The sequence below is a fragment of the Pieris rapae genome, chromosome 17, assembly GCF_905147795.1.
Source record: "Pieris rapae chromosome 17, ilPieRapa1.1, whole genome shotgun sequence".
NCBI lineage: Eukaryota > Metazoa > Arthropoda > Insecta > Lepidoptera > Pieridae > Pieris > Pieris rapae.
In genome coordinates, this window is record NC_059525.1 from 3,513,531 (window position 1) to 3,541,252 (window position 27,722).

General features: G+C 34.5%; 1 protein-coding gene across 5 annotated transcripts in view; it reads left to right on the forward strand.

The window, feature by feature from the left end:
• The window catches only part of LOC110996111 (liprin-beta-1), a 48,479-nt gene that overhangs the window by 11,967 nt on the left and 8,790 nt on the right, over window positions 1-27,722 (forward strand). For 2 of the 5 annotated variants that reach the window (XM_045631863.1, XM_045631864.1), the window contains exons 1-5: window positions 16,252-16,769; window positions 17,076-17,704; window positions 17,947-18,120; window positions 24,206-24,355; window positions 25,684-25,849. In XM_045631863.1, the coding sequence (XP_045487819.1) occupies window positions 16,496-16,769; window positions 17,076-17,704; window positions 17,947-18,120; window positions 24,206-24,355; window positions 25,684-25,849 (1,393 nt within the window). In that variant the 5' untranslated portion in view covers window positions 16,252-16,495. Of the gene's footprint in view, window positions 1-16,251; window positions 16,770-16,856; window positions 17,007-17,075; window positions 17,705-17,946; window positions 18,121-24,205; window positions 24,356-25,683; window positions 25,850-27,722 lie in introns of those variants that run through there. The other 3 variants (XM_045631865.1, XM_045631866.1, XM_045631867.1) reach the window with 3 other exon arrangements.

Below are 27,722 nucleotides of genomic sequence, written 5' to 3' on the forward strand. Positions count from 1 at the left end.
TGAGTAGGCGTGACTGTCAATCCTTAGTCCCAGCGTTCGAGTCACGCCTGTGCAAATGGATATCTGTCTCTATATGGCCTGTCTTAACACTGGCTAATACGGTAAATGAAACGTGGGAAACCTACCGGTTTCTTGATAAAAGCTTGCCATTTCTCGGCACACTGTTACATTGGTGAAAGAACCACAAACAATTTTTAATGTGACAACCACTTTAGGCAAACATGAAGTACACGAAGAGAACCTACAAATATTAAACAAAACAAGTTTATTTAGTTTTTGATTTCTGAAATCGTCGGAGTAACGCCCCGAAAGTATAGCCAGACGTAGACATTTTTCAATTTTTCAATTGCAATCATTCTTTACATAGCAATTAACAGTTCAATATTTCGCTTATATTGTACGCGAGTGGTGAATATAGAGTGAAAATAATATTCTCTTTTATTTAAAGCACCCCCATGTCCCAGGGCTTTATTTTTTATTATTATTATTATTATTTTATTGCATTTTTTTTGTTGTTAATGCACTTTAATTAATATTTCCTTTATTGTATTTATTTACTAGAATTGCCAGGAGAAGGTCGCTTGTTAGCGATAATACATCTCGAATAATATGGTATTCGTTTTTCTTTTACCCACACAGATGAAATTAATAAGTGTCACTCCAGTATTTCTAATTTGCATAAGGCACTGAATATCACTTAAAATATGGCTCGTCACAAAAATCGACAGCTTAGTCATGCCACACAAGCATGAACGTCAAAAAAATTAAATTGTAAATTTACATTTACTACCAGTTCGCAAGTCAAGTGCGTAGAACGGACAAGAATTGGCAAGAAACTTTCCGCCATTCTTTTCAATCGCCAAGTTTTTATTACGTGACTGATACAGACATCTAGAAGACCAAGAGTTCTGGCGTCACTTGTTTTGCTTTGATAATAACAGACCTGAATACATTGATAAATGTTTATTTATATAATCCTTTACAGTAGAAATTTGTATCTAAAATATCCAAGCTTTTAAGCCTTTAACCATTAAGAATGTAGTTTTTTTAGCAAAAGAATGCCATTGTTCGTTTTCAATAGGAATGGACGCGTTCTGTCTGAATTACAATGCTCACCGCGAACAATTCGCGACCTCGTGTTATTGATCCGTTGTCCCATGTCTGTAATGCTTTTAGATGAAGGCCTAGAAAGGAAATTCATATGGAAAGAGATTTTTGTCTTGTGACTGGTCTTTTGTTCAATAGCTCAGGCAGCGTAGTTCCTGAACCGGCATCAATTTCGTCTGATGTTTGAAATAGGTCAGGAAGTGTTCTATTTGAGTATCCTTAACCCTTTATTGGAGATAATTAATGTTTTACTTACCTGATGGGAATTTACTATGTTTGTGTGTATGTTTTTTGATATATTACATACTTAATAATTTTATTCATAATACTTTTTTCATTTTTTATTTGATACTAGTCGATGCCCACGACTTCGTTTACATAGAATAAAGTTTATTTTAAGGTAAAAAATATCTAATTGCTTTTCCATTTATGATATTATAAACAACCTTTAACTCAGCGCCATCTGTTAGAATTGTATCAAATATTAAACAAATGTTAATGTTATCGTAATTTTAGTAAGGATGCCTATTTTTTTTGAAAATGAAATATAGCCTATGTCACTCAGGAATGATGTAGCTTTCCAACAGTGAAAGAATTTTTCAAATCTGCCAAGTAGTTTCGGAGCCTATTCAATTCATACAAACAAACAAAAAATCAAACCTTTCCTCTTTATAATATTATTATTATTATTAGTATAAATACCTGGGGGCACACAGGCTGATGACGTTACGATACCGACGAGAGCCAAATATACCTATAGACGAGGCGCGTGAACTTTAGTAAAGTGGTTACTACACTATATAAAGTTCTACTATAAGTCTTTATAAGCTAGACATTTTGTTTAATGGAACAGCTGTTTATAGATCTCCGCATCGACCATCGTTATAGAAGTTAGTGCAAGTCCAAGATGCAATTTTGTGCCTCAACTACAAAGTTTGCAGACTTGTTGGCGAGCGTTTAGCGATACATAATGTAGTTAACAAACATTTAAAGTTTGATGTTTTTGAAATGAATATTTTGGGTCACAGACAGAACCCTCACACGTCACTTTTAAAAGTTGCCCCGGGTCTGTTAATTCATTTCCCAACAATAAAAAAGAAGTACTTGGAGAAGCGGGAAGACTCTGATTTTTTTAAGTAGTAGTTTAAAATTCTTAGTATTATTTGTTGCTTTTAAATGTCAAATTTTAGTTTTTTTAATTTTATTCTTTTGTTTTTTTTAATGTTACTTTGTCTTTTAATGCAATTGCTTGTTTTCTGTTTTTTATACATAAATTGTCTATCTATGTAATCTGATTTGGCTTTCTGTATTGTCTTAGTATTTTGTATTATAATATGTATAAGTATAAGCTGTTAGATTACTTATAATTAAATAAATAAATAAAATGGGAATATTTGGCGTAGGACAACAAACAACTGTTTATAGGTCTGCCATTAAAGAAGACGGTTATACCTACAGTCAAAAGTCACCTTGTGATGGCTGGAAATCTTCCACAGTTTCACAAGGCATTTTCTTTCGCGAACTAGCGAACTGTTGAATCAAGTACCGGTGAGGGTCTTCCCTGAGAGATACGGCCTCCAACTATTGAAAATTCGAGCGTAAAGCTCCCTGTAAGAGCGAAGAGTTCCCTTAAAAGCCGGCAACGCACTCACTGAAATGGGTGTCTATGATCTGCGATGATTGCCCTTTTTGGGCGTCCCTCAGGCTCGTTTGCCCCCCTATTATATAAAAGAAAAAAAGCTAACGATATCGAAGAGACTACTCGTTAGTTAGACGTTGTTATTAAGAACCTAATACAATAGCATTCAGTCGAGACCTTTGATTTTGGTCAATATAACCGGTATTGTTCTTAACAATATCGTCGTACACGGTTTTGACTATGCAAAAAATATTAGATTAGTACGCTCAGATTCAGGGGCTTCCCCTAGGCGTTCTACTTAAGGAAATTTTTCAGTAGCAGTTACTATCTTTAGATTTATTCCGAAACAGAAACTTTGGCTGAGAATCAAACTTTTCAGCCCCTTTACGAACACTGCCCTAGTGGCAATGTATATAGACCTAGTTTTCGTTCAACTAGGAGTCTAGGAAGCTTCTACATTCAAATTGCAAATGAAACATGTAGCGAAGTAGGGCATTGGCTAGGGTTGAATTGAGAAATTCCCACGCACTTGGCTGGAAGGACCAAGTGACACATTTCGGATGAAAGGACGTATACACGCAAGGATTGAGTGCACTTTGAATGCATATCGTGTGGACCACTTAAGCATTCATTGAAAGCGCTTCCCTCACGGGGTAACTAACCTGACTATGCATGACTTAAACGCCCTGTCTATTTTGCCCGACACTCTTGTGGCACTGTCTAGATTACTTTTGTATTCGGCACTTGTTGACGATACAAAAAATGTTAGATTTGAAGCGTTCTTATTGTTGATTTTTGAGAAGCTTTATTGACGATATGAATAAATAGTCATGTCGAGGCTTATCTGAATTAAGTGATAAACCCATGGACAATCTCAATGCCAGAGGGCTCGCAAGGCTCGTGCGTGGCATGCTGAAATAAGTTACATAACCAGTGATGAGCAGATAGACAGTTTCCTGTATCAAATAGATTTTCTCGAAGTCCAACAGGCAAAGAGAGTCATTTAAATAAATAGTGCATATATTTAATAGGAAAAAAAGTAGATTATATAATTATTATTTGTATATAGATTTACGATTACTTTAAATAGGCGTCGATTTTAATACGGTCAAAACCGTTCACGACGACATCCTTTAGAACAACTTCAAAGGTCCCGGCTGATTCCTATTGTATTAGATATAACAACATCAGCGGCTCTTACGAATATCGGTTTTTTACGACCAAATGTTAGTAGTCCGTAGTAGTAGTAACATTTTGACTGTAATTAGGTTTATTTGAAAAGTGGTTTATTCAGATTGAGTAATTATAAAAAAAAAAACAAAAAAATATGTACTTCGTTATGAGAATTTGGGCCGGGTAATGAACATTAATAAGTGTCAAATTTAAATTTAAATTTCGTCGTCCTGTGTATAAACATGTTATAATCTTTTCAGAGTAGTCGCGAACAGCCTGTATACATTAATTATATTTTAGGATATCAAACTGTCCATAATGACAGCTTATTAAACTAACTTTCGGACAGTGTAATATCGGGAATGCACGTATAAACCACGCCGAAATCGTTCCAATATTCATTGTATCTGTTTGATGATCCTTTAATTAAATTCTGCCGAATAAGCATCGTTATGATTTAATCGTACTTTTAATTGGATCGCTATTTGTTGATTTGTAAACTGAATTTGTCGTCAATAATATTTACCCACTTTTATATATTTTCGACTGTCTAATAAGGCTGAGGTTTCATACAAGTGGGTGGACTTTTGTTCGTGCTAACAAGAAGCAGTCATTGTCAAACCCAACCAAAGCCTTCGAGACCCACGAGGCAACCTATTGAAACCTTAATGTAAAGGTTTTTAATTCAATATTTACTACATTTTACTATTCGCTCGTATATACATATAAGGTTTCTCATGTAAATAAAATACATTTTTGTAATGAGAAACAAAGTTCTTTAAATATATTAACTACTTACAGTCTCTGAGGGAAGACTTTTGTTTTGTGTACTATTTTTGCTCTTACCACAGTTTGGCACTAAAGACTTACGTCTACTCACAGTAATTCACTATATTAGTTATTTCTTTTCAATCTTTTCACTGGGCACGTGGTGTCAAGAAGTTAAATAGCCTCGGTATTTCACGTTCGCCTTCGTTCGTGGGCTCCAGGAATCTTTTTTATTTTTGTAGTGACGTCCTTTTCATGAAAGTTCTGATACAGGTCAGCTACAAACCATGAGAATGCATCCTGCTATTATCTCGTTTAATACTCATTAGCTTCTCGATTCTTATATCCTTATAATGTGCAGGTCAGCGTACAATAAACTCATTGAAAATATAATATTAATCACAGCTCCCCCGTAAACTAGGTGATTCCAGGTGAACGCACGATCCATTAGCGTTAATTAGAATATAACCAGGTAGGGTTCGTAGTTAATTTCAGGTTATTACCCTGTATTCTGTTTACAACATCATATTATGACACAAATTTATTTACAATTTTATTGACCTACGAAATCCATAATAGAAAATTGAAACAAGCTTTAAAAATTTTGTCTCTTTAGCAGTGTTCCTTGTGCAGCATATAAAAGAGGAAATCAACAGCTCTGGGGCTAACAGTATTATCTACCACGCGCCAACTTATTTCTGTAATTAGCGCCCGTGCACTTTAACCCTACGACCTAAGAGTACTCCAAAGGGAGCATAATAATATTCAATGTTACCAACCTAAGTCTTGGCCGTAGATTTGTGTTATAATTCAATTTATATATCTCTTGACACGTGTCACCGATTTTTGCCCACACTCCATCACTTCCATGGTCCTACTACCCAAAGTGTGTCTTGGTCTTGTTACGAAAGGCCGGTTTCCTTACGATCACGATCACTTACCTTCAACGAGAAAGTGCTATTCGTGTAAGAAATGGTGGTAGAATCGCTCGATAAACCGTAACTGCTCCTAATAAATTTTTCATGAAGTTAGACGAGACAAGGCAAATCTAATGACAATGATATGAAAAAAAATATCTCTTAGAACTCGTACTCCTACAAAGTTATTACTCTGGAAGTCATCTATATATTATTTATAATCTATATATTACATATTTATAATATATAGATAAATAAAATTACATTGGCAAGCGCTCCCAGTGTAATCAATTTAACAATATCGAATACCGAAGTTCAATGAAAGTTTAATTAAAATATTGGCTCTGGCGTTATTATAATATCATACACAGGGTATCACTATACAAATTTGCAAATATTATTCTTTATAGAATATGGGGAAAATGGGCAGGAGGCTCACCTGAGAACACTGCCAGAAGGCTCGCAAGTGTGTTGCCGGAATCATATGTTATTTTACGTGTGTACAAAACGAAAACGGGTAGATATTTAGAATAAGCTCTGAAATGAGCGAGTTTTGTTTTGTCTAGTTATTAAAAAAGTTGCTCCATTTTTTTCTATCGGTATTTACAACTGGTACTTAATATTAAGATGATGATTGGCGCACCCCTTAAAAAAAATTAAAAACTGATAATATTGCATGCTTAATGTAAATGATATCGTCTCAGTTCTCAGTGAATTTCATTAGGTTAGGTTGCGTTAAAAATTTGTTACTGCCTTCAATAATTTCACAAATCAAATGTTTGAATTAATTTCTATGGAGTTAAAATGCGTCGCCACATTATTGCATAGTACACCATTGAGATGAGAATACGTAGAACGAACAGAAGCTGTTTCATATTGGAGCCGTGATTCAACCAATTTACCATCTATACTGCAAACACAGTATATTATAAAAGGGTCGAAATTAATATATTTGAAAATTCCGAGTCCGAATTTCCTCAGGCCCCGGTCAAAATGTTTAATATTTACTTGTCTTTGCTTGTTCAAAGATTCAGCAGTAAGGGTCAGTTATATTGCCTACATGATCTTTATAATCTGAAGATATTTTCATTAACAATTTTAAAACCTGTGTACAATCGAGTACCCTATAAAAAAATCAGTGGCGCTACAATCCCTTTAGGTCTTGTCTTTAGATTTCTAAATCTGTTTCATGATCATTTTTAAATCTAATAAGCAAGTAGGTGATTAACCTCCGGTGCCTGACACGCGTCGTCGACTTTTTGGGTCTAAGACATGTCGGTTTCCTCACGATGTTTTCCTTCACCGTTCGAGCAAAGGTTAAATGCGCATATAGAAAGAAAGTCCATTGGTGCACAGCCGGAGATCGAACCTACGACCTCAGGTATGAGAGTCGCACGCTGAAGCCACTAGGCCAATGATGCTCCTCAATCGAGTACCCTAAGTAAACTAATATAATGATAAAAATCACTTCTTTACCGTGTTTATGAATACAATGTTATTTAAACATATTTTCGTTTAACTAACAAATATTATTAAAATTTATTTCATTTGGAATAGAATATCGTGGGTACATTGTTTAATTTGATTATTTAAGTAGCTCGTCTCGTATCGGACTTAGATTTAGATTTTCTATTAATATCGGGAAAATTAAACAATTAATTAGTTTTATGGCCTCTTTGGGTGAAAATTTCTTCAATATTTGTGAGTCATGTTTGAAACGAAACGTGCGTCCTAAATTTAAACTATAAATTCATCACGAACTATTAACCTACCGGCTAAATAAACAACTCCCGACAGCACTCGATTCGAACGTAATAAAATCAATATGGTTTGCCCTGAATTTTTTGCCGGCTACCTGTGAAAGGACTTGGCCTAATTGGGACTTTCTTTTAAGGAAGTAAGGACATCTAATACGGAGTCAGAATACGTATTTGCTGAATTTATTCCTATTTCTGCTAAGTCAAAAGTCTCGAAGGCTTTAATTAATCTAAAATATTGTATTCTTATTATACTCAATATTTTAATTAATAGGTATTTCATATACACTGAATTTAGAACATTTGAAGACGAGTGGATATGTCGTATTTTCGGTATTCGGTGGTTTTTGTGTGGATGATAGTGATATATATAGTATATAATAATTTATTATAGTCATCATTTCATTTATGAAAACAGCGTACTAATTCTTAAACGGCCGGCAACCCATAAATTCGTCGTAAGTTAATCTAACTTCAAGTGAGCCTCCAGCACGTTTGTTCTATAAAAAAAAGCATGAATTTAGAAAGAAACTGCTCAGGAGTCCGTATACCTAATATGTTTTTTAAGGTTAAAAACCCATGAAAAAATATATATATAAGTAGCAATAATTACTAATAATGGAAACCTCAGTACTTCATTACCCGACCGTTGTCAAGGCATCACAGAGCTTGAAAGCGGGCGACTTCCGCCACCCGTTTCCACTCAAGATCTCCCAGTCTCTCCCCTAAATGGTTTCCCTTTATCTAATGTATATAAATAAAATATTTTAAATTGAAAATGAAATATGTTGCTAAAACCGAAGTAAAGGTGTATCATTGATGATTTAAGTCAGTGTAACAATGTTCTTGTACCAACCAACGTTGTTTTAACGAAAACAAAGAAAATATTACTTTGCTGATCTTTGCACGCCGGGCAAAAGATTGTCTTAGAATTAAAAACAAAATATTTGATTACAAGTCGGTTGTTCTAAAGGGAGTATCATATTTTTATTACAAGAAAATAAGATCTAATTTTAAGTAATTAATTGATATTGTACGTGTAAAATTACGATTAAATTTAGAATAGACAAGTAATGTATGTCATTGAAACCAATTTATTGAATCTTAATGTTTGTAACGTCAACAAATCTTTGAATTGTACTGAAAATGGCGTTGCATAGAGATGTGAAGTCACTCTGTATCTTCTACCGCATTTACCATGGAGGGTGTTCAGAGTAGTTATTCGGGTTAAAGCAGCTGAGTTCCATTATTGGACGTCCGTATTACCTCGAAGTTAGTCGTTCCACAACTGAGAGTTTTTTTATGGAAGTTTTTGCCGCGCACACCGCTATGTGGAACCAGCTGCCTACTGAAATATTTACGAACCAATTCGACTTAGGGTACTTCAAGATTTTTTTTTAATTTTTAAAAGCCGGCCACGCACTCGCGAGCCTTCTCGCATTAACTGTCCATGGGCGGCGGGTATCATCAGTTGAGCCAGTTGTACCCTGTTTTATAATTTTTTTTATTAAATATTTATTTTCAACCTATTATCCTTAACCATTTAATAATACCGCTTTTCATAATTTTTAATTTACTAACGAAATTACTTGCGCACCCGTTGTCCGATTATTACAAGGAAATTGATGATTGACAGTTTCAATTGTTCCAATCACTCCAAGGATAAATTGGGAATGAGGTTGAAACTTGTGTTTAGACTTTGGAAAGGCTTTTGTTTCCAAAAAGCGTGTTTGTTACGTTGACTATTGCTTTAACTGACTAGCTTCAGCTTCTGGACGTAATGAATAAATATTTATTTATTTATACCTTATATTTTGTACATGTACATGTACGTACATGCAAAAAAGCGGGTTACATAAGTTATGAGGCAACGGGCGGCCTTATCGCTAACAAGCAATTTCTTCCAGGCAACCCTAATTTGGAACGATAAAAAAATAAATACCTACAGGGGAGATAAAAAAAACTCAAAATAACAAATACATAATACATGTATAATGATATAAATAGGTAAGGATATATATAATAGTAGTGGCGATATGGGGCTCCAAATTTGCATAAGTAGTAGAAATAGCCTCCACTGGTACAGATGGTGTCAGTCAGTGTTTATTGCGCTAGAAAAACTTAATTTAAACAATATGCTAGGCGAATGCTACCTCTAACAGGCGACGATAAAAGTATTCGAGGAAGGAAGACCGACTGTTAAACAAAAAAATAATCTCCAATGTATAACAAATTCTAAATAAAAAAAAATCTGGGTTAATACTAAAATCTATGCTGCAAGTCGCAATTATCGTTTGCAGGTTTTAATATAAAATCCGAGCGTTATATTATTTTTGGATGCTCAATGGTCCAGATTCTTTACAATTGATTTGCAAAATTAAAATGTAACGGAAATACTCATGCATTTCAATGTATTTGAAAATATTTGAATACATATATAATGTATTAAATTTAAACTATCGCAGATTCGTGTAATAAGCTCGCGGGACTTAAATCTAGGTTTAAAGTTCTATGATGTGGATATTTTAGTCGGTTTCATTGATATTTTTATAAAGGTAAGTACGGCTTCTGTGCTTATCGATCTGATAGAACTATAGTTTCGGGATTTACATAAAACACACTGTGCAAAGGGAGCAAATTCATGTTTATTAAAATTGTGCGGTATGTTAATTTTAATACGAGGAGTCTATATTATATAGAGTAGGACTAGGACAAGCACTAGACGTATTCAATTCCCTACGGAACTCTTTCCAAAAAATATCCTTACAACATCAGACATTTAATGTCACTAAAACCGATTAACACACAGGCTTCAGTTACACACAGCTACTGTATATATTATTGTCGCTAAACATTACAGTTGGTGTATTGATTTGAAAATTATTTTGTAAAGTTAGCTGTAAGTTTTGTTTTTAAATAAATAAAGTATTGTGAGAAAGTGAATAAGGCAAAAATACAATCGTGTTTCATACAGGCAAGTGATTTAATATTACCAAAAGATAAAAACAAAAAAAAACACAAAAATAAGTAAGGCCTGTGTGTAACTAAATAATGGTAACGAAATGATTAATTTTAATGACAGAGTTACGTTCATTACGTTCGTGGAAGGGTCATGTAGCAAGTGTTTACTGGCTCAGCAAATTTGTGCAAAGTGTAATTTAAAATTCACCCGACTCAGTCGCGTCAGCGTCGAGCCGCTCATTATTGCTTTTATCTTAGTTACAACAGAAAGTATGTACTTAGAACTATATCCTGTCTGGCAAGAAATCCATTTAAAATTACACATTGATGTTTTCGAACTCTGTTGCAGGTAAAATCGTTAATAGAAAAAGATTTGTCCTTAATACGGCGTTAGCAGTCATCAATTTATTCAATTATTAATTTGTTAGCATTTTCTTTTATTTTTTAGAAAACTGTTAAAGATGCAAATACAAATCAAAGAATAGATTGTAGTGATACTATTTTATAATGAAAGAAATGTACATACATACAACATTGTAAATGAAGCTGAAAGATAATAAGCTAAAAGTTAAGAGAATTTTAATTATATTGCATGTTGTTTTATGCACTACAAACTAGTTTTAATAGCACCTCTGAGTATCTGTGTCAAAAGCTTCGTGTGATATCCATTATATTTAAAAACAGAAAACGCATATGAATCAATATAGGTCGGATATAGAAACTAGATCATGGCATATTATGTTCTCAGTTAGTTGTATAACAATTATCGAATCGCCTATAACGATGCAACATTGAGTATATGAACCTTTAAATTTATGGTTTCAAACTGCAATGCAATTCTAACAAATCTGTTACAACATATACAGAATTGACACTTAAAATTAGAAATTTCTACCTATCCCCGTCACATGTGGAATTTTAATAGGAATTAAACATTGGATAAAACGTGGAATTCTTCGTTAAATTTTAATCAATTTTCATAAGTAATTTAATGTTATTTTTATATTTAATTTATACCAATTTGCGCACAGTGCCTAAGTTCCTTTGTAATTTTTAACCAACATTTTTTATTCTGTAACTCAGTTATACTAATCACTGACTATAATATCTACGTAGACGATACTAAATATAGCCTTATTAATATTTATTGTAACAGTTTAATAATATAATTGTTCCAGTAATATAAAAATCTGTGTGTATACTTTATACCGTCTTTACATACTTACATTGGTTACATAAGTATGAGAAATTGCCCGCTCCGTTTGAAATTAGGGCATTCCAAACGATTTCTTCACCGTATCGTGTTTGTATAAAATGGAATGAAAAATACGAACTATAAACAGCATACTTGGTGTTTACATTTCAATAGGCGAACGTTAAGTGGAACGGGATTATAAGAGTATTTTTAGCATGGGCCATAACTATTCGAAAAGATGCGTCGGCGGATTTATATTAAAATCGTCGCTAACACGAAAATTTAATTCTAAATTCCAGTTTATTTGTTGTGTAGCGGGTAAATAGAGTTTGATAATTTTTGTCCTAGATGCAGTTTTGAATAATACTCAGAACTCCTAAGTGTAGTGTACTTAAATCTTTGAAAGTACGCAACGGATTTTGATGCGGTTTTTTTAATATATAGAGTGATTCAAGAGGAAGGTTTATATGTATAATAACATCCATTAAATAGTGGAGAAGTACTGTTATTTTTGAGGTTTCTAATGTGATGGCGTAAATAATTACATTTTTTCCGCTTACATTGCAAACGCAGGCTGAACCCTACGAGTTTTATCAAAATAATGCACTAAGTATTGTACACATTGAAAAGGTCTACAGAAAAGTCCGTGATGGTATATATCTATCTCTTATGGATAACCCACATCTTTATATACAACGTTCACAGATTTTCTGTAGTGTATTTAGTATCAGCATTGCACCCGTGCGAAGCCGGGGCGGGTCGCTGGTAAGGTAATAAATTGTATTAGTTTTTCACCAACGGGAGGCGAACTTAGGCCTAAGACTGTGAGGGTGTGATTTAGAAACAACACAGTTTAAACTATCACTCTCGTTTGTCAAAAATACCTTTTAGACGTACAAAAGTCATACTTAGCAAAGCCTCTCTGATTTCTGAATCTTAGAGCGGAATCTCTACCTCCGTCAAGGTTGTATCACCCTTGGATTTTTATTATAAATTATTTTCTAAAATATTTATTAATAGCACACAAATATAAATAATAAAAAATTTTCTTAACCAACATAGTAATAATAATAATAAAAATAGATGAATAGAAAATGAAAATAAATTTAAAAAGTTGTACATAGTATACATTTAAGGCAGCATTTCCTCGCTGTATTAAAGTAATTTATTTCAGGTACCAAGGTTAAACCTCTAAGTTTGATAAACCTATAATGTTTAAGCAATTAATAACACGCGTTTAAAGCACGTCTGTCTTCCGAATCCCACGTTGAAAATAATTAGAACGAATTTATATTAAGAAAAGTATTGTTCCGAATATATAGCGACATCAAGATGTCGTTGACTTACGCTAGCTCTTGGCTTCTTCTAGTTATTAGCGAGTCGTGAAACACTACAGTGACAAACCTAATTGCAACAAAAAGTAATAGAAAACGTTATGTTCAGTAGTTTTGTGTGATTTGTATAAGAGAAGAGGAACGATTTACAAACGAAACTTTAACAGGTGTTTATTTGGTTATTAACTACTAAAGTAAATATATGTTTAAGAAACAATTAATAATAATGTTCTATTGATAAAACTATTGGTTATTTTAATGCAAATTTATATTAAGTAGTTTGATTGCTGTGCTTTAAAGTTGTACCTTGTGATTTTTTATGGAATGCTTTTAGCAGTAAGACTAAAATTCTTCGTCTTTTATTGTATTTTGTTTTTCTGTATGTGTTTCAACACAAACAGAGACTTAGGGTTTGTTTAACAAAAACACTCTTCTAATATCTTTAAACAGTTGCTCAAGAAATGATCTTCATGAATTAGTTTGAGTGGCGACAGTAGTGATTCAAATAAACCCAGTGGCGCTTACAACCTTTTAGATTTGGGTCTGAGATTTCTGTATCTTCTTCGTGGTTATTTGGTTTTCTTTTTAATTGTCTTTCGCGTGGTTTGTGGACTCAGTTTCCGCACTAAGATTCTCAATATGTCTGTTGTGCGTAGTTTTTCGCCTAGCATATTTGACAGCCAGCTTAGTCACGCATTGGCTAAATTAGCCATCCACATTGCCTTCGACTGATATTGCAATAAGTTACACCTTTAAAGGTAAACCTAAATTACGCTTGACGTCAGGCGTGATATTGTATTTAAATTATCTAGTAATTTATCAATAATAAATAATTACTTTCTTTTTTTAGATAGTTTAAAAACAAAATAGACATAAAATGTTCTTTATACGGTACTAAAGTATGTACTTAAAATAATGTTTAGCCTTTGTACGCGTTTGTCTCAAGTGGGACGTCGTAATCGATTGTACTCAGTGCTACCAGATCTCTTAAAATAGAACAACTGGTTAAAGTTACAGTAAAAACGGTACTGTAGAGGTTGCGTAGAGATGTGGGGACTCCTTGCATCTTTTACCGCTTTTACCTTGACTGTTTAGAGGATTTGATCGGATTCATTCCTGCAGCTGAGTTTGGAACTGAGCGTGTTATGATGCAGTTTGTGGCGCGCACCACCACTATGTTTAGGTTGAAGTATTTCCAAACCAATTCAACTTATGGCCCTTCAAGAAAAGATCGTATACATTTTTATAAGGCCTGCGACACACGCGAGCTTTCTGGTAATGTGAGTCTATGTCCCCCTTATGTAAAAAAAACTGTTTAAATCGAGATTGAAATTCCCTCCCACGAGAATCGAAGTAACGATCTCGGCTCGAGATTGCATTCCCTATATTCTGCACCATTAAAGACAGTTGACACTTAGCTTCGGGCTTCTGCCCGTTTGCCCCCAGTTCTATAAAAAAAAGTGCGTGCGTACAAGGTACATGTCAGAAGTGAAACTTATTAAATAATATTTACTAAGGTAAAATCCCCAAGATGATCATGTACCAGTATATGATCACTCCATGTATTTGTATACCTATATTCACACTGTTTACTCACTGTATACGTACTAATGATCTGTGTAATATAAATAAAAATCTGCGTTCACTGCACAAGATGTTATGCGACAGAATTGCCAACTAAAGTTCTAATATTTAAGTATAAAACAAATACATCAACCAATAGCATGTATCTGGATCTCCCTTTCTCACACTCTTTCTGTCGCTCTCTCCCTTTTCCTCGACAAAAACGCTGCACATCTGCGTGACGTTGCGTAAATTTTTTACCCTTATCCACCTAAAGAAGTTTCACTTAAAATACACCGCAAATGTACTGTTAATACAGTAAAACCGACAGCACTGTTTGTGCAGAGAAAAATTGCGTCTAGCAGCCGCTGTCAAGTCCAGATTAAACTTTGTGTATGTATTTCTAGTTAAATAAACTTGAAGTTACTCGGAGCGCTGTAATACCTAGTGACCCGAAGTGATTTACTTATAGGCCATTTTCTTTCTGAAACGTTTGTCTGAGACGTTTAGAACTCTGTGTTTAGAGGTCCTGGATTATATTATCTTAATCATAATAATGATATGAAAGAAAGAAAAAATTCAAGGGCTCTTTCTTTTGACAATACTTTCTGTATCAGTATAGGACATATTGACAACATGTTTTTTTTGATGATTATTAATGTGAGATTTTAAACGTTAGTGAATTTTTTTTAAGAACGTCTCTAAATATGAAAGGGCTTTGGAACGAGGAAAAGCGTTTGAAAAAAATATAAATGCATGTATATATTTGTCGTGTTCCATAACAACTTATACAATGTATTTACTAATAACGGCTCAAAAGAGGTATTTCATTTGAATGTATAGTTGTAGTGTTCTTGTTCATTAAATTTTCCAATACATTAAGGAATGGAAGCCATTCTCGTAAACTCTATTATGACCGAGCCGAAGCTCATAAATTTCATTAACATAAGGACAATTTTATTATGCTTTTACTTCTTTAAGTTCTTAAGATTGGCAGTTTAATTTTATTAAGAAATAATTAAAAGTTAATATTTTTTTTATAATCATTAGATACTAAAAGCGATTGAAAATTGATCGCAATTTTATGGGGTTTCGATTTCTGACAGTAACACTCAAAATCAAACCCGGAGTTCCAACAATCGATTCCTCACATAGAACGCAATTCAGATGCTTGCAAGTAAATGTTGTAACAATTTGACGGCTCCATTGGGGAAAACTTGAATTCCAAATTCAAATTCTAAATATACGTTATCTCGGTTGCATACGAAAAGTTTTGACATATTTCGAAAACTCCTCTAGAATTCTCAACCAAAATGACTATTTCCTCTCATCTCAGTTCATAAGATTACAAATGTATAAAAATCTATTTCATAAACATTAACGAAGGAGACAGCTGTCGTCTATTTCCGTCTCGAGGGGAGGTTTATTATCCGAAATATTCAATAGTACACGTGACTCGTTCCGTTTCTTTGTAAAATAGGCATTGAATCATTCGTAATAGTTATGGTTTTTTATAGTAAGGCTGATAAATATATGATTTTATTTATATTTTCGTTAAGGCACATTCAGATTTACGAAGACAATGAATTGCCTCACCCCCAAGAGTAAGAGACGTAACAATGACGAATCAAGAATACCATCCTTCTACTCAGTGCAACCCCCATACAATCCTGAGTTCGTGTATGAAAACTTTGAAAGCAAAACAAGTTACTATTTACCCGGAGGACTGCGCTACACTGTCCAACATACATTGAACTATGAGGAAACCGATGGGCGGGGGCAGTCGCTATACGAAGGCGTTAACTGGCAACCGGTGAGTGCGCAAGTGTTGTTACTTGTGTGCATCGCGCCGCACGATACATGCGCTTACGCAAAACATTATACATGTTTACTTAACGCGAACTTTATTAATAATAACCCTCGTGTGTCTAACGGCTTGTTTATGTGAAAAGGCTGTAACATTATGCTCAATAAAAGGATCAAAGTGTGAAGGGTGTTTAGAACGGCACGGATTTAACGCGGTCTATTTTCGACTTGCGTTCACCGTGTTCGATTAGGCGCCACTCATTTCGAAGCAAAACATGCGTGAGCTTGGCCGCGGGGGATCAAATGTGGCTGCCACTATTGCAACGTTGAATAATCGTTCGACCATCGATGCTAAATCTCAATCGGTCAATACACGGCCAGCTGCCGAGGTGGAGAGGAACGTGTTGCGGTCTCCAAGGAATAATATTTATGACGATAGAATTCGGCGTGCTTCTGGGATCAGTGAACGTCCCCTGTCAACAGCATCGGAAACATCTGAACGCGATTCGGTCTCCATTCAATCTAGCGAGGAACCTCCCTTACATGAGAGTACGTAATACGCTTTGTAAACGTTTTAATGACGTGACACTGGAACGTAGCCAAGCTTTAAAATAGAGGAGCGTTTGTGACTCGTACTGCTAGCTTGTCGCGCAGTGTCGTTATCGTAAAGACTCATGTCCGACCGTGAATTTCTCACAGAACCCTTTGAGGATGGAGATGATGAGGAACGGACTGCAGTGGGATACGTCCATCCTGCGGTTCGTTCCTACATGTATTCTCCTATGGGTACGTGATGATTCGCTGTCGCGTATGAGACTTTCACTGTAACGTTTTTTAACTAAAATGTGATAATAGGTGGTGACTCGGACAGCCCTGATGAGACGACGGTAAAATGTTCTGGATGGAAAAATCAAACGGTGCCACCTCAACATAGTGATTCCTCTGAATCCGATACTTCAACAAGTGAAGATGACTCTGATGGTCAGGAATATGTGACACGTGATTGTCGTACTGATTATCGGACGCTCACTCCGAATAGAGCTATTGATAATAGTACACGATGTGATGGTGATTTTAAATGGTTACAAAGCGGTGAAATAATGGACGATACAGTGGAAATTCAGTCATCTGGCGCACGCGGAGATAATTACAACTCTGCCAGCTTGGAAAGAAAACGTCGCACGCCAAGCGACCGTGGTGAGCGAGATCGTAAAACGAGGTCGTCGTTATCCACAAAACCGCCGCAACATCCATCCAGCCTCAGGGTTTCCCCGAGACCAAGGCGTTCACGTGATGAGGAGGCCCAACCAGACTTACAGCGACGCTGGAACTCCTACGAGCAGTTCCGTTGGCCGGAAGGTGGTTGGTGGCCTCCGATGTGCTGGTGTCATGGGCCGCCGCCTCCACCACCATGCTGCATGCATTCTGAACACTCTTGGCCGTCGCACCCGTCTCTTGCGACACTGCCATCGCGTCCGTACAAGGTATTGCTGGTTTAAGTGGTCTAACAGTGTATGAAACAATTAACGCAATATAAAACTATGTTCTGTTTGTAAACAAAACAAATTTCTATGAATGCTGAATGGTATACTGCAACAGCAAATAAAAAAATAATAGTATAGGTGTTGTGAGTAGTGAATAACTCTAACTGGATGACCTAAGCGTAAAATGTTTCATTCTCTATTGGTTATGGTTATATGTATAATGGAGGTTTGTAATCTTTCAGAATGACGCTGAAGATCGTGTGCGTCGCCTGGAGTCGGACAAAGACAGTTTGCAGCTGCAAGTTCAGGTGCTGTCAGAGCAGATCACAGCGCAGACTGAAAAAATGGCTGACCTAGAGCGAACACTACATGACGCAAGACAAAGACTGGATGACACTGAACAGAGGCTACAGAAGGTAATTTGAAATTTAAAAAAAAATTCGCTAGGTATATAATATGATAGGTTGTGTAAATAGGATAAATTAAATTATTTTATTTATTTAAGATGTTGATTTAGCAATTGTGTATAAATATATTTTGTGTTGAAATAAGAAACATTTGTATGTACTTTACTTTATTTGTACGAAGAAAATTAAATTGAGAAGCAACGGTACTATAACTGAATTATTCAAATCAGGTGTGGATCTACTTAGCATTTAAAGCACACTGAGAATCGTGATTGAATAAACATGATTGGGCTGTGCAATTTCTTGACGCATTAGTAAACATGTGAATTAAGTATAACACTAAGAAGAATGCGCTCTGTAATAGGTATAATATCGACCAAATAGACCCAAAAAGTCGATGGTGTTTCAGGCACAGTTGGCTGATTACCTACATGCCTATTAGATTGACAAATAATAATCAGTAATAGATACAGAAATCTGAGGCTCAGACCTGAAAATGTTGTATCGCCACTGATTTATTTAATTTAGTTTCCCGAGGCTTCGACTATTATTTTTTACATTTTTTAAATACAAGGCTGGTCCGATAACTACTTAGTCCGACAAAAGTAAATAGTTATATGTTGCAAAGGGGTAATGTAAACTGTAATGCATTCGAATAGTGAATAATTTCTGACATTAGATCCATGTCGTTGTTGAATTTATTACAAAAATTTAATCGCCTAATTTAAACTACATATATAAATGTGTTTTGACAATCTAATTCCCTAAAATCTGTGTTAACTTAGTTTGATAAGTACATTTTGGTTATATCTAAGTATCCATTTATTTCATTTTCTTTGCATCAAAGTTAGTTCTAAGTTTACTAATTACACAAAACAATTATCAATTACAGTAGTCATATTTATTGATTAATAAAACTCACTATCTTAATAGTTATCCCTAAATCAACAAGAATCCCTAAATCAACAAATCCAATAAATCACTCACGAATATCAACGGCAGAATAGGTCATATGTAATTCTTTGAATAATACAGCGTATAATATATATATCCATTTTAGAAGGCTCATCTGATACCTAATTTTATGGTAGCATTAAAAGCAACTCCTTATCGCCTTAAAACGAAAAATCATTTAAGAACATTAAGATGTTATTTTCGGAGTACGCCTGTTTCTCGTCAAATTGATTTGGGCTGTTTACAGCGTCGTACGTAATATAACTAAAAGTAATCATGACTCAAGCAGTTTCTATTAGGCGTAGGTAGGATTTGTATGGGTCGTAATTGAAGCTTGCGATTTCCAAGTAGATTTTGTATAAAGTGAATAATATAATATGGACGACTGTCTTACGTTTTTTAATATTGACATGAACTTTTAAAATAAATTTTGATTGAGGTAAATAAAAAAATTGGGAAAGCGTTTTTAAGTTTTAATGAAATTAAATACCTAATGTAGAAAATGTTTTTGTTTATCGAACATGGGCAAACAGGCTCTCCTCGTGTAAAGTGATACAGCCGCCCATGGACACTGTCAATGCTTCAGTGCGTTACCGGTCTTTTAAGAATTGAAACAATCTTTCAATTACAATTTAATGTACAGGCACCTCGTACTTACGGCATGTTAGGTTCTCGAAATCGGAACGACGTAAGTCGAGACATATTTTTTCATATGTTTACATGTAAAACTCAAGGGTTAGGTTCCATACGGACTCGAAATTCAAAGAAAAAAACTGAATTAAGAGCAATATTCTTTACGCATTGCAAGATATTTATAACTTTTCCAAAAATCTCTCACCTCCATACCATCATTTTCATTAGCCATTAGAGATAATAGGCCTTAAAAGACGCTATAACTCCCTTGATCCATCGGCTGTAACAACGAAGTGGTGTTTGGTGTGCCGGCCCCACGGACAAGTGAATTCTCCTATGCCGGAAATCGAAACAAATGACGTATCTTGATGAATAGTATCAAAAAATTGTTCGACGTAACTTGAAACGACGTAGGTCGAGGACTGCCTGTACTAAAAACTTAAAGAATTCCATAGATCCTTGGTGCCAGTGATATTGTGATTGATCAGACAAAATAAAATCATAGGTTTTGTGAAATTTGTAACAAGTCTAACGCTATATTATAATCAATACTATTTACAAGTACTCGATTAATTTTTTTGTTTGATTAATGGCCTAGATTGATGATTGGTCATAACGATCCCGACCGTCAATAGGAAACGGGTCAAATTTGCATTAACCATATTTAACTAAGGGCTAAATAAGTGAAGACGTCAATGCTGTTTGTCCTTACATTTCAGACTTACGTCAGTCATAGTACGTGCCCAATCTCACACTTAATTTTTTTTGGGCAACTCACTCATTCATTCATTCATACATTCATTCATTCTCTCACTCATGCACTGACGACTGACTGTTTTTGATTTTTTAACGTTTTCAATACGCGTTGATAAAATAAAAGATGTAATTAAATTATATACACACTCGTATATATATATATATATATTTTAAGAAATTTATGATTTACTTTGTTTTCGGAGAGCTGGGAACCCTGATTCAGGTATTTTTTTACTTAAAAGGGTACAGTCTAAGTACAGTTAAAACGGTCCCACGTCTTACACATTTTCATTTCATTTCTCATCAGTTTATTTCCAATTCAATAAACAAAGTGAACTGAATTCTTTCATAGTTTAATTGCATGGTTTTTAATTAATTATTCAGGAAGACTGAATAAAAAAACAATTCCTAAGCGTTCTACCGTGTTATTTAAGAAGTTACGTGTTATAGTAATTGCATTACAACGTAAGGCCATGAATTGATGTTAGTATCGATAATTGACGTTAATATTTGTTATTAGTAGCTAGCGTACACTGTAAGGTTGGCGAATTTTGTTGGTATATATACCCAGAGTACCTACAGTTTTGTTTGTGTATAAGAATTCATTATTACTATAACACCACATAGTATAAAACAAAGTCGCTTTCTCTGTCCCTATGTCCCTTTGTATGCTTAAATCTTTGAAACTACGCAATGGATTTTGATGTGGTTTTTTTTATAGATAGTGATTTAAGAGGAAGGTTTATATGTATAATAACATCCATTAAATAGTGGAGAAGTACTATTATTTTTCTAATGTGATGTCGTAAATAAATACATTTTTTTCCGCTTACATTGCAAACGCACGCTGAACCCTACGAGTTTTATCAAAATAATGTACTAAGTATTGTACACATTGAAAAGGTCTACAGAAAAGTCCAAGCCCGGGGAAGCCCGGGGAAACACTGGGAAACCCGGGGAAGCCCTGGGAAACCCGGGGAAGCCCGGGGAAGCCCTGGGAAACCCGGGGAAGCTTAACATCAGGTGAGCCTCTTCTTCGTTTGCCCCCTCTTTTATAAAAAAATTATTTCTTAACAGTTATTTTCATTTACTATATATACTTTTACACGAGGTTTATTTAATTTACTAACGATATTTATTATTATTATTACATTCCTTTCTTTGCGACTGAGGCGTAAACTAGCTGTTGAGGTCTCTGGCAGAATGACCAGCGCTGTGGAACATTCTGCTTCTCAGCATAATGCTCAGCCAGGGCCCTGTTACATCCACGAAACACACGCATTACAGAAATACAAAAAAAATATGTTTCATTTTAGTTTTTGGTTTAGTATTTTTATTGATTTTTTTGATTATTTTTATTTTGTGTGTTGCTGTATGTGTGTTTCGTTAATAATAAATGCTATGTCTTAGTCTATGTCTAAAATGTGTTGAAATTGACGTGAATATATTTCGAAATCGTTCATGGTGTAATGGTTGTAGCTCCTTACAAACATTGTGTTGATGTTCTTATGGTCACAATACAGCAAGACAGATTAAATTTATAGTCTCTAATTTCGTACTCTATTTGGCTGCAGCGGCGTGCATTTTAAACGAGATAAGAGTAGAAGCTGTAAAATGTCTGATTGATAAATCTGCTCTGTTTATATTGTAGAGGAAATTTCCGTTTACGTACAAACATTGCATCCGAGTCTGTTTCGTAAATAAATTCGTCTAGAAGGTTGAGGTTCACGAGTCGAACATAGCGCAAATTATGACTTTAGTTTCAGGTGTCATGGCCTTGTTTCAGCGTGCGACTCGCATTCATTAGGTTCAATCCCCGGATGTACAATGTACTTTCTATATGAGCTTGTACTGTGAATGGAACTGAAGGCAGATCACCTTGTCTAAGAAAGAAAATTTACCAAAAAACGGTTGCAGTCTAAGGGAGCGCTCAAGTATTATGTAATGAATTTGGGGGGGGGGGGGGTCCTCTTGTAAAGCGTAAGGCTGCGATGGGAAGAATCTCCAAAAATTGCGTGACTTGCCAGGCGTCCTGCACTAATCACCAATCAAAGTGCATACAGGCCTTAAGGCGAAGACCCATAAAGGTTCATTATTATTTGTTTAGTAGGAGTCCAAATCTAAAAAAACAAATTCGATCTTTGTGTTAGCCTCTCAAAATAACTCATATATAAATATACAATACAAATACTCATAATAACTCATAACTCAATAACATGGAATGGTTTTTAAAGTATTTTTTGTTTCATATAATAAACACATATTTACATACATATTACTCCATTCAAACCATTGTATACGCAGAAGAGAAACGAAAAATTGTAATACAGTGACACTTCGAATTTTAAACATATATAAATTAAATTTATCCTACCTGGGGATATTTAAATTTCTAGTATTTGAGTAATCTTCATAGAACCAAGGCGCCAATAACCCTCAAGAGCGCTCTGCATATTAAAGGCATCTTAACCTTATTGGGTTTTGTAAATTATACTTTACGAATATTGTCTAATGTATGTGAAAATTTTTATAACATGATAGTTTGTATAGCTCTTTTAATATTAAATCTGTACCAGCCCGCATTTTTGGGGGCATCGATCCAAGAACTTTTAATACGCCACGTAAAGTAGTTAAATCTGAGAGTTAATTGAATCTCTAGACAGTTAATTAAAGATCGATATTCAATCGAGTCGCTGGCATTTTGATTTAAATAAGCCGCGTCGATAACGTTTAACTATCTGTCTAAACGAAAGCTAGCGTGTTGACACAACATAATTTATAATGTATTTTCTTTAGTATGAGTCGGAACATAACAATATTTATATAATTTTAAGTTTTTCTAAAAATATTTCCAATTTTAGTTTGTGTCCAATATTAGATGACTTGGGATAACCCTGACACGAGTATTTTTAAAAGGCTTCCCAAATCCAAAAAGATATTTTGAGATTGAGGGGTGTTGTTTTTGCTGTATAGCAATTTTATGTTTAACACATTTGGGATAAAATTGATCCTCAAAAATGGCGATTTAATGAAAGTTCATTAATATTTAATTATTTTATCGACTAGTGTCGTGTTTTACTTTATAAAATATGTTTCACTCACGATTTTTGTATAAACCCTATCTAATCTAGTATGTTGTCTATGTCTATGTGTACTTATGGACTTGCTCTCAGTTTTATTAAAAAAAAGTCATAGATTTCGTGGGAAAAAAAATCGTAGAAATAAATAGATTTTATCCTTAAATGTTGCAGGCATTCTCTTATAATATAGTATAAAAAAACATGATATCTATTGAATAAGTATAATATTGAAATATTAAAATGAGTGCACGCTAGTTCATAATGTAACAAAGAAAAATGGACTGAAAGCTTTTCAAGTTTCATAGCTTAGCAAGTGCGCAGTGGGTATTTTAATTGCTTCCGTGGGTTATGGCACAGTTTTTATTACAAGCTGGAAAATGGGTCCCACTGCTAATAGTCTGTGACCTGCCAAAACGAATACATAACTCGAAGATAAGGATTGTTAGGGGCTTTTATTTATACGACTTTAATGCGTTTATTTTATTTTATTTTAGAATATTTGCAAACGTTTGTGATTCTGTTCTTATATTCACCTTACGCTTATTGATAAATATCAAATTAGACAGGTACTGTCTTAATTCCAGTACTTCTGTGGGGTTTTTTTTAATATTAAAATTTAAAAAATTGAAATCGTTGGGTAACAGCTAGAATAATATTATGTATGTCAACAGGAAATGCTGCAACGGTCGTCACTAGAAACACAGAAGTTGGAGTTGTTATCAAAGTTAAGTGAAGTGAGATTACGGGCAGCGGAAAGGGGTGTCTTAGAGCGGTCACCACCGCCTGACACCACGCCCATCGCTAGACCGGCTCCTCCGAGGGTATGTTATTGCATTTTTTACATATAATCAAAAAAGGCCGGCAACGCACCCACTAAAAATAAGTCTATAGACATGACTGCCTTTTTTTGGGCGTCCCGCAGGCTCGTTTGGTATTGGTATAATAGGGGGGCTATTATATTTAAAAAATTGTCGTATATAAGAGTTTAAAAATGAAATGTTATTTTAATAGTTTATGTACATGATGTATGTATTTCGCAATTGTCTCTCACAAGTGTACGTATCTTGAATACTAAACAATATTATCAACAAGCAGTAACAAGGGGACTAATGAGCCGCTCTGCACTCAAATTGAGGCCTAATGAGGCATTTAGACGTCCTCGACAATTTTAGCCTCCAACTAACCTAGATTTTTGTTCTATATCACTGCGTCTATTGGCGACTGTTTTTGTTAGGAAAAATTTAACATGCTGATCTTAACCCGTAGTAAACTTATGCAAAGTTCCAGGCATTACAATTCTCTTTATTTTTTCGTTTATATAGTTTATTTCCGATACACAAATATACAGTATAATATTGTTAACCTAGATAGTAATAATAATAATATAAAAATTATAAGTAGAAAATTAAAACAAATTCAAGAAGTTTGGTCCCTGATTACCTTCAACAGCTGACAGCATTTCCTCGCTGTATTGGGATACTTATTCGTTGAGCGAGGGATACACCAGCCTCTGGTACTATCTACCGGGCGCCTTCTTAAATCTTTGTGGAACCACCTGCCCACTGAAGTATTTCCGAACCAATGCGACTTAGGGTCCTTCAAGAAAAGAGCGTACCAATTCTTAAAAGGCCGGCAACGCCGAGTGCGTTGGCAGCCCTCTGGCATTGAGAGTGTCCATGGGCGGCGGTATCACTTAACATCAGGTGAGCCTCCTGCCCGTTTGCCCCCTGTTCTATATAAAAAAAATAGTGCTTGTCTACTTAAACGCCACGGCCCAAGAGTCTCTTATCCTGTAAAAGACTTATATTTGAGTCGATTATTATTTTCTGCCAGCTCTCCGGCCCCGCTAGCTTTTGTGCTTTTGGTCTAACGAGTCCACACAAGTAGCAAACTCTCAAAAGCCCGTCACAACCTGCAAGGGATCAAAGACGGGATGTTTTTGATTTTTGGATTTTACATACCTCGTCTTTGATTTCTAGCTATTGTTTTCAGCCTCAGCTGTTATTCAGTGACTTTGTTTAGACCACATTTCATATTGATTCACAGTTGATTCATATTTGGATGATACATATAAGCCTGTAACAACAGGTCTGACATATTTGTCACAGATAACATAATGAATAATGACATTTCACAATAACGTTTACAGACTCCGCCAGCAAACTACGGGCGTCAAATCGAGCGTAACACGCACTTGTATTCCTCCCTACCACGGTCGTCTGTGCTTCCGTCCTCGACAGTGGAGGCGCGAATGGCCTTCGGTAAAAACAACATGGTGGTGGCGCGTGGAAAGGGTCACTCCGTACCCAATTTAGGTCTCTAGGGTCTATGGCATGCGACACCCTCTGCTTTTATTCCGCGTACTACACGTAGAAGTTAACTAGGCACCTCGCTATAATGACGTCATAGTGTACTAACTAAAAATTCAAGTAATCTTTAATACCCCTCGATACTCCCGATGGTAGGTGTCGGCGAAGGAGGTTACATGTAGATATGACAGTATAACAGTTAAAGAAAAACACTTTTAACGGATTATAGTTATGTATTATTGTATTTAAACTTATAATTATTTGTACATAATTTTAAATTTAAACCGACGTTTCGCGTGCTTTACAGCGTGCGTGGTCACGGTTTAAAATTATGTACAAATAATTATAAGTTTAAATACAATAATACATAACTATAATCCGTTAAAAGTGTTTTTCTTTAAATGTGTAAAAGTTATGTTAATAAAAGACAATAGTATAACAGTTCTATATATATTAATAAAATATAATATAATTTTAGTTTATTTTTTAATAAAACGACAAAGTAATATTTGATTTATTGATTGTACTGTCTAGGGCGATGTGGTGGGAGGGGAAGCAATTTCTACGCAGATGCCAAGTTGATTTGTGCATGTAGTACTCTTACAATTACTAAACATATATAATAACTTCCAATAGCAACGGCGATACTGACATATGATTATGTAATATAAACAAATGCCTAAATGATTTTTATAAAAGAACAAAAATTAAGTAAGCTATAATTATATAAAGAATGAAGTAGTTTTTTTTTTAACTAAATATGAAAGATAGGTCAGTCATTGTCGTCGATTATAAACGTTGTAGATTAGACGTTTTTGGTGTATATTTCGATTTGAGTAACTTTTTAAAGGCTTTGAACGCCACCAAATAAGGTGTACCATAACAACAATATAAACAAAAAACATTGGCTATATAAATTCTTATCGCTAACAATAAAAAAAAGGAATACCTACAGAGGGTAAAATATAAGAAGTGAATATCTTATTAACAAGAAGAAACTCAAAACATGCAACTATAACTAAAATTTAATAAAATAAATTCTAAAGAAAAAATATAAATAATAATATGTATGAACAGATATTTAAAAGCTCTGCAAAATGTTAATTGACTCAAAAGCTAATCAGATAAAGTAGCTAATTACGAGGCAGAAGAAAAATGATCAAAATGATAGAAATGAAGATTTTTTAATAAGTTTAAAGACTGATCTCGTCTGATATAAATTGGTAAGAAATTCTATAGCAGAATACTTTGCACAGTGAAGGAGGAGTGATAGCATTCAGTTTCATGAATAGGAGTTTCAAGAAACAAACAAGAGTTTCTTTTAAACAAACAAGAGTTTCTTTTAAACATATTCCGCAAAAGCTTAATTTTACAAATATCTTTAGTCATTTGTTTTTATTACATACATAATATAATAACATTTTTGTACGCAAATTCGATGCAATTCCGTAGCACTGATTTCTCTGGAACCGCGCGGAATCGCTATTGATTGTTGCAGATCTCCGAATATCATTTTTTTATGTAGTCGCCTGTAATATTCTAACCGATTCAATAGTATGGATATTGTTATAGCTAATTCCGTTTTTACTTAACTTTAGACTGAACTAAAATCTAGTCATGTTTACTTTAGACATTTTGTCTGAGATTACGGTCTAGTCTTGAATTATTTAAAAAAAATATTATTATTATATATATTAGTTTTGTTAATACGTAGTTTGCGTATACGTAGCTTTTTTAACGTTTTTGAGTCATTTGCACGCTTTTCGTCAGCTTTTTCAAGACATACTCGCTTGCTTTCAATTCCATCCATTTTGTTGCATAACTATTTCATCGTTTATAATTTGAGTTTTTAGCTTTTAAATTGTGTTATGTATTGAAT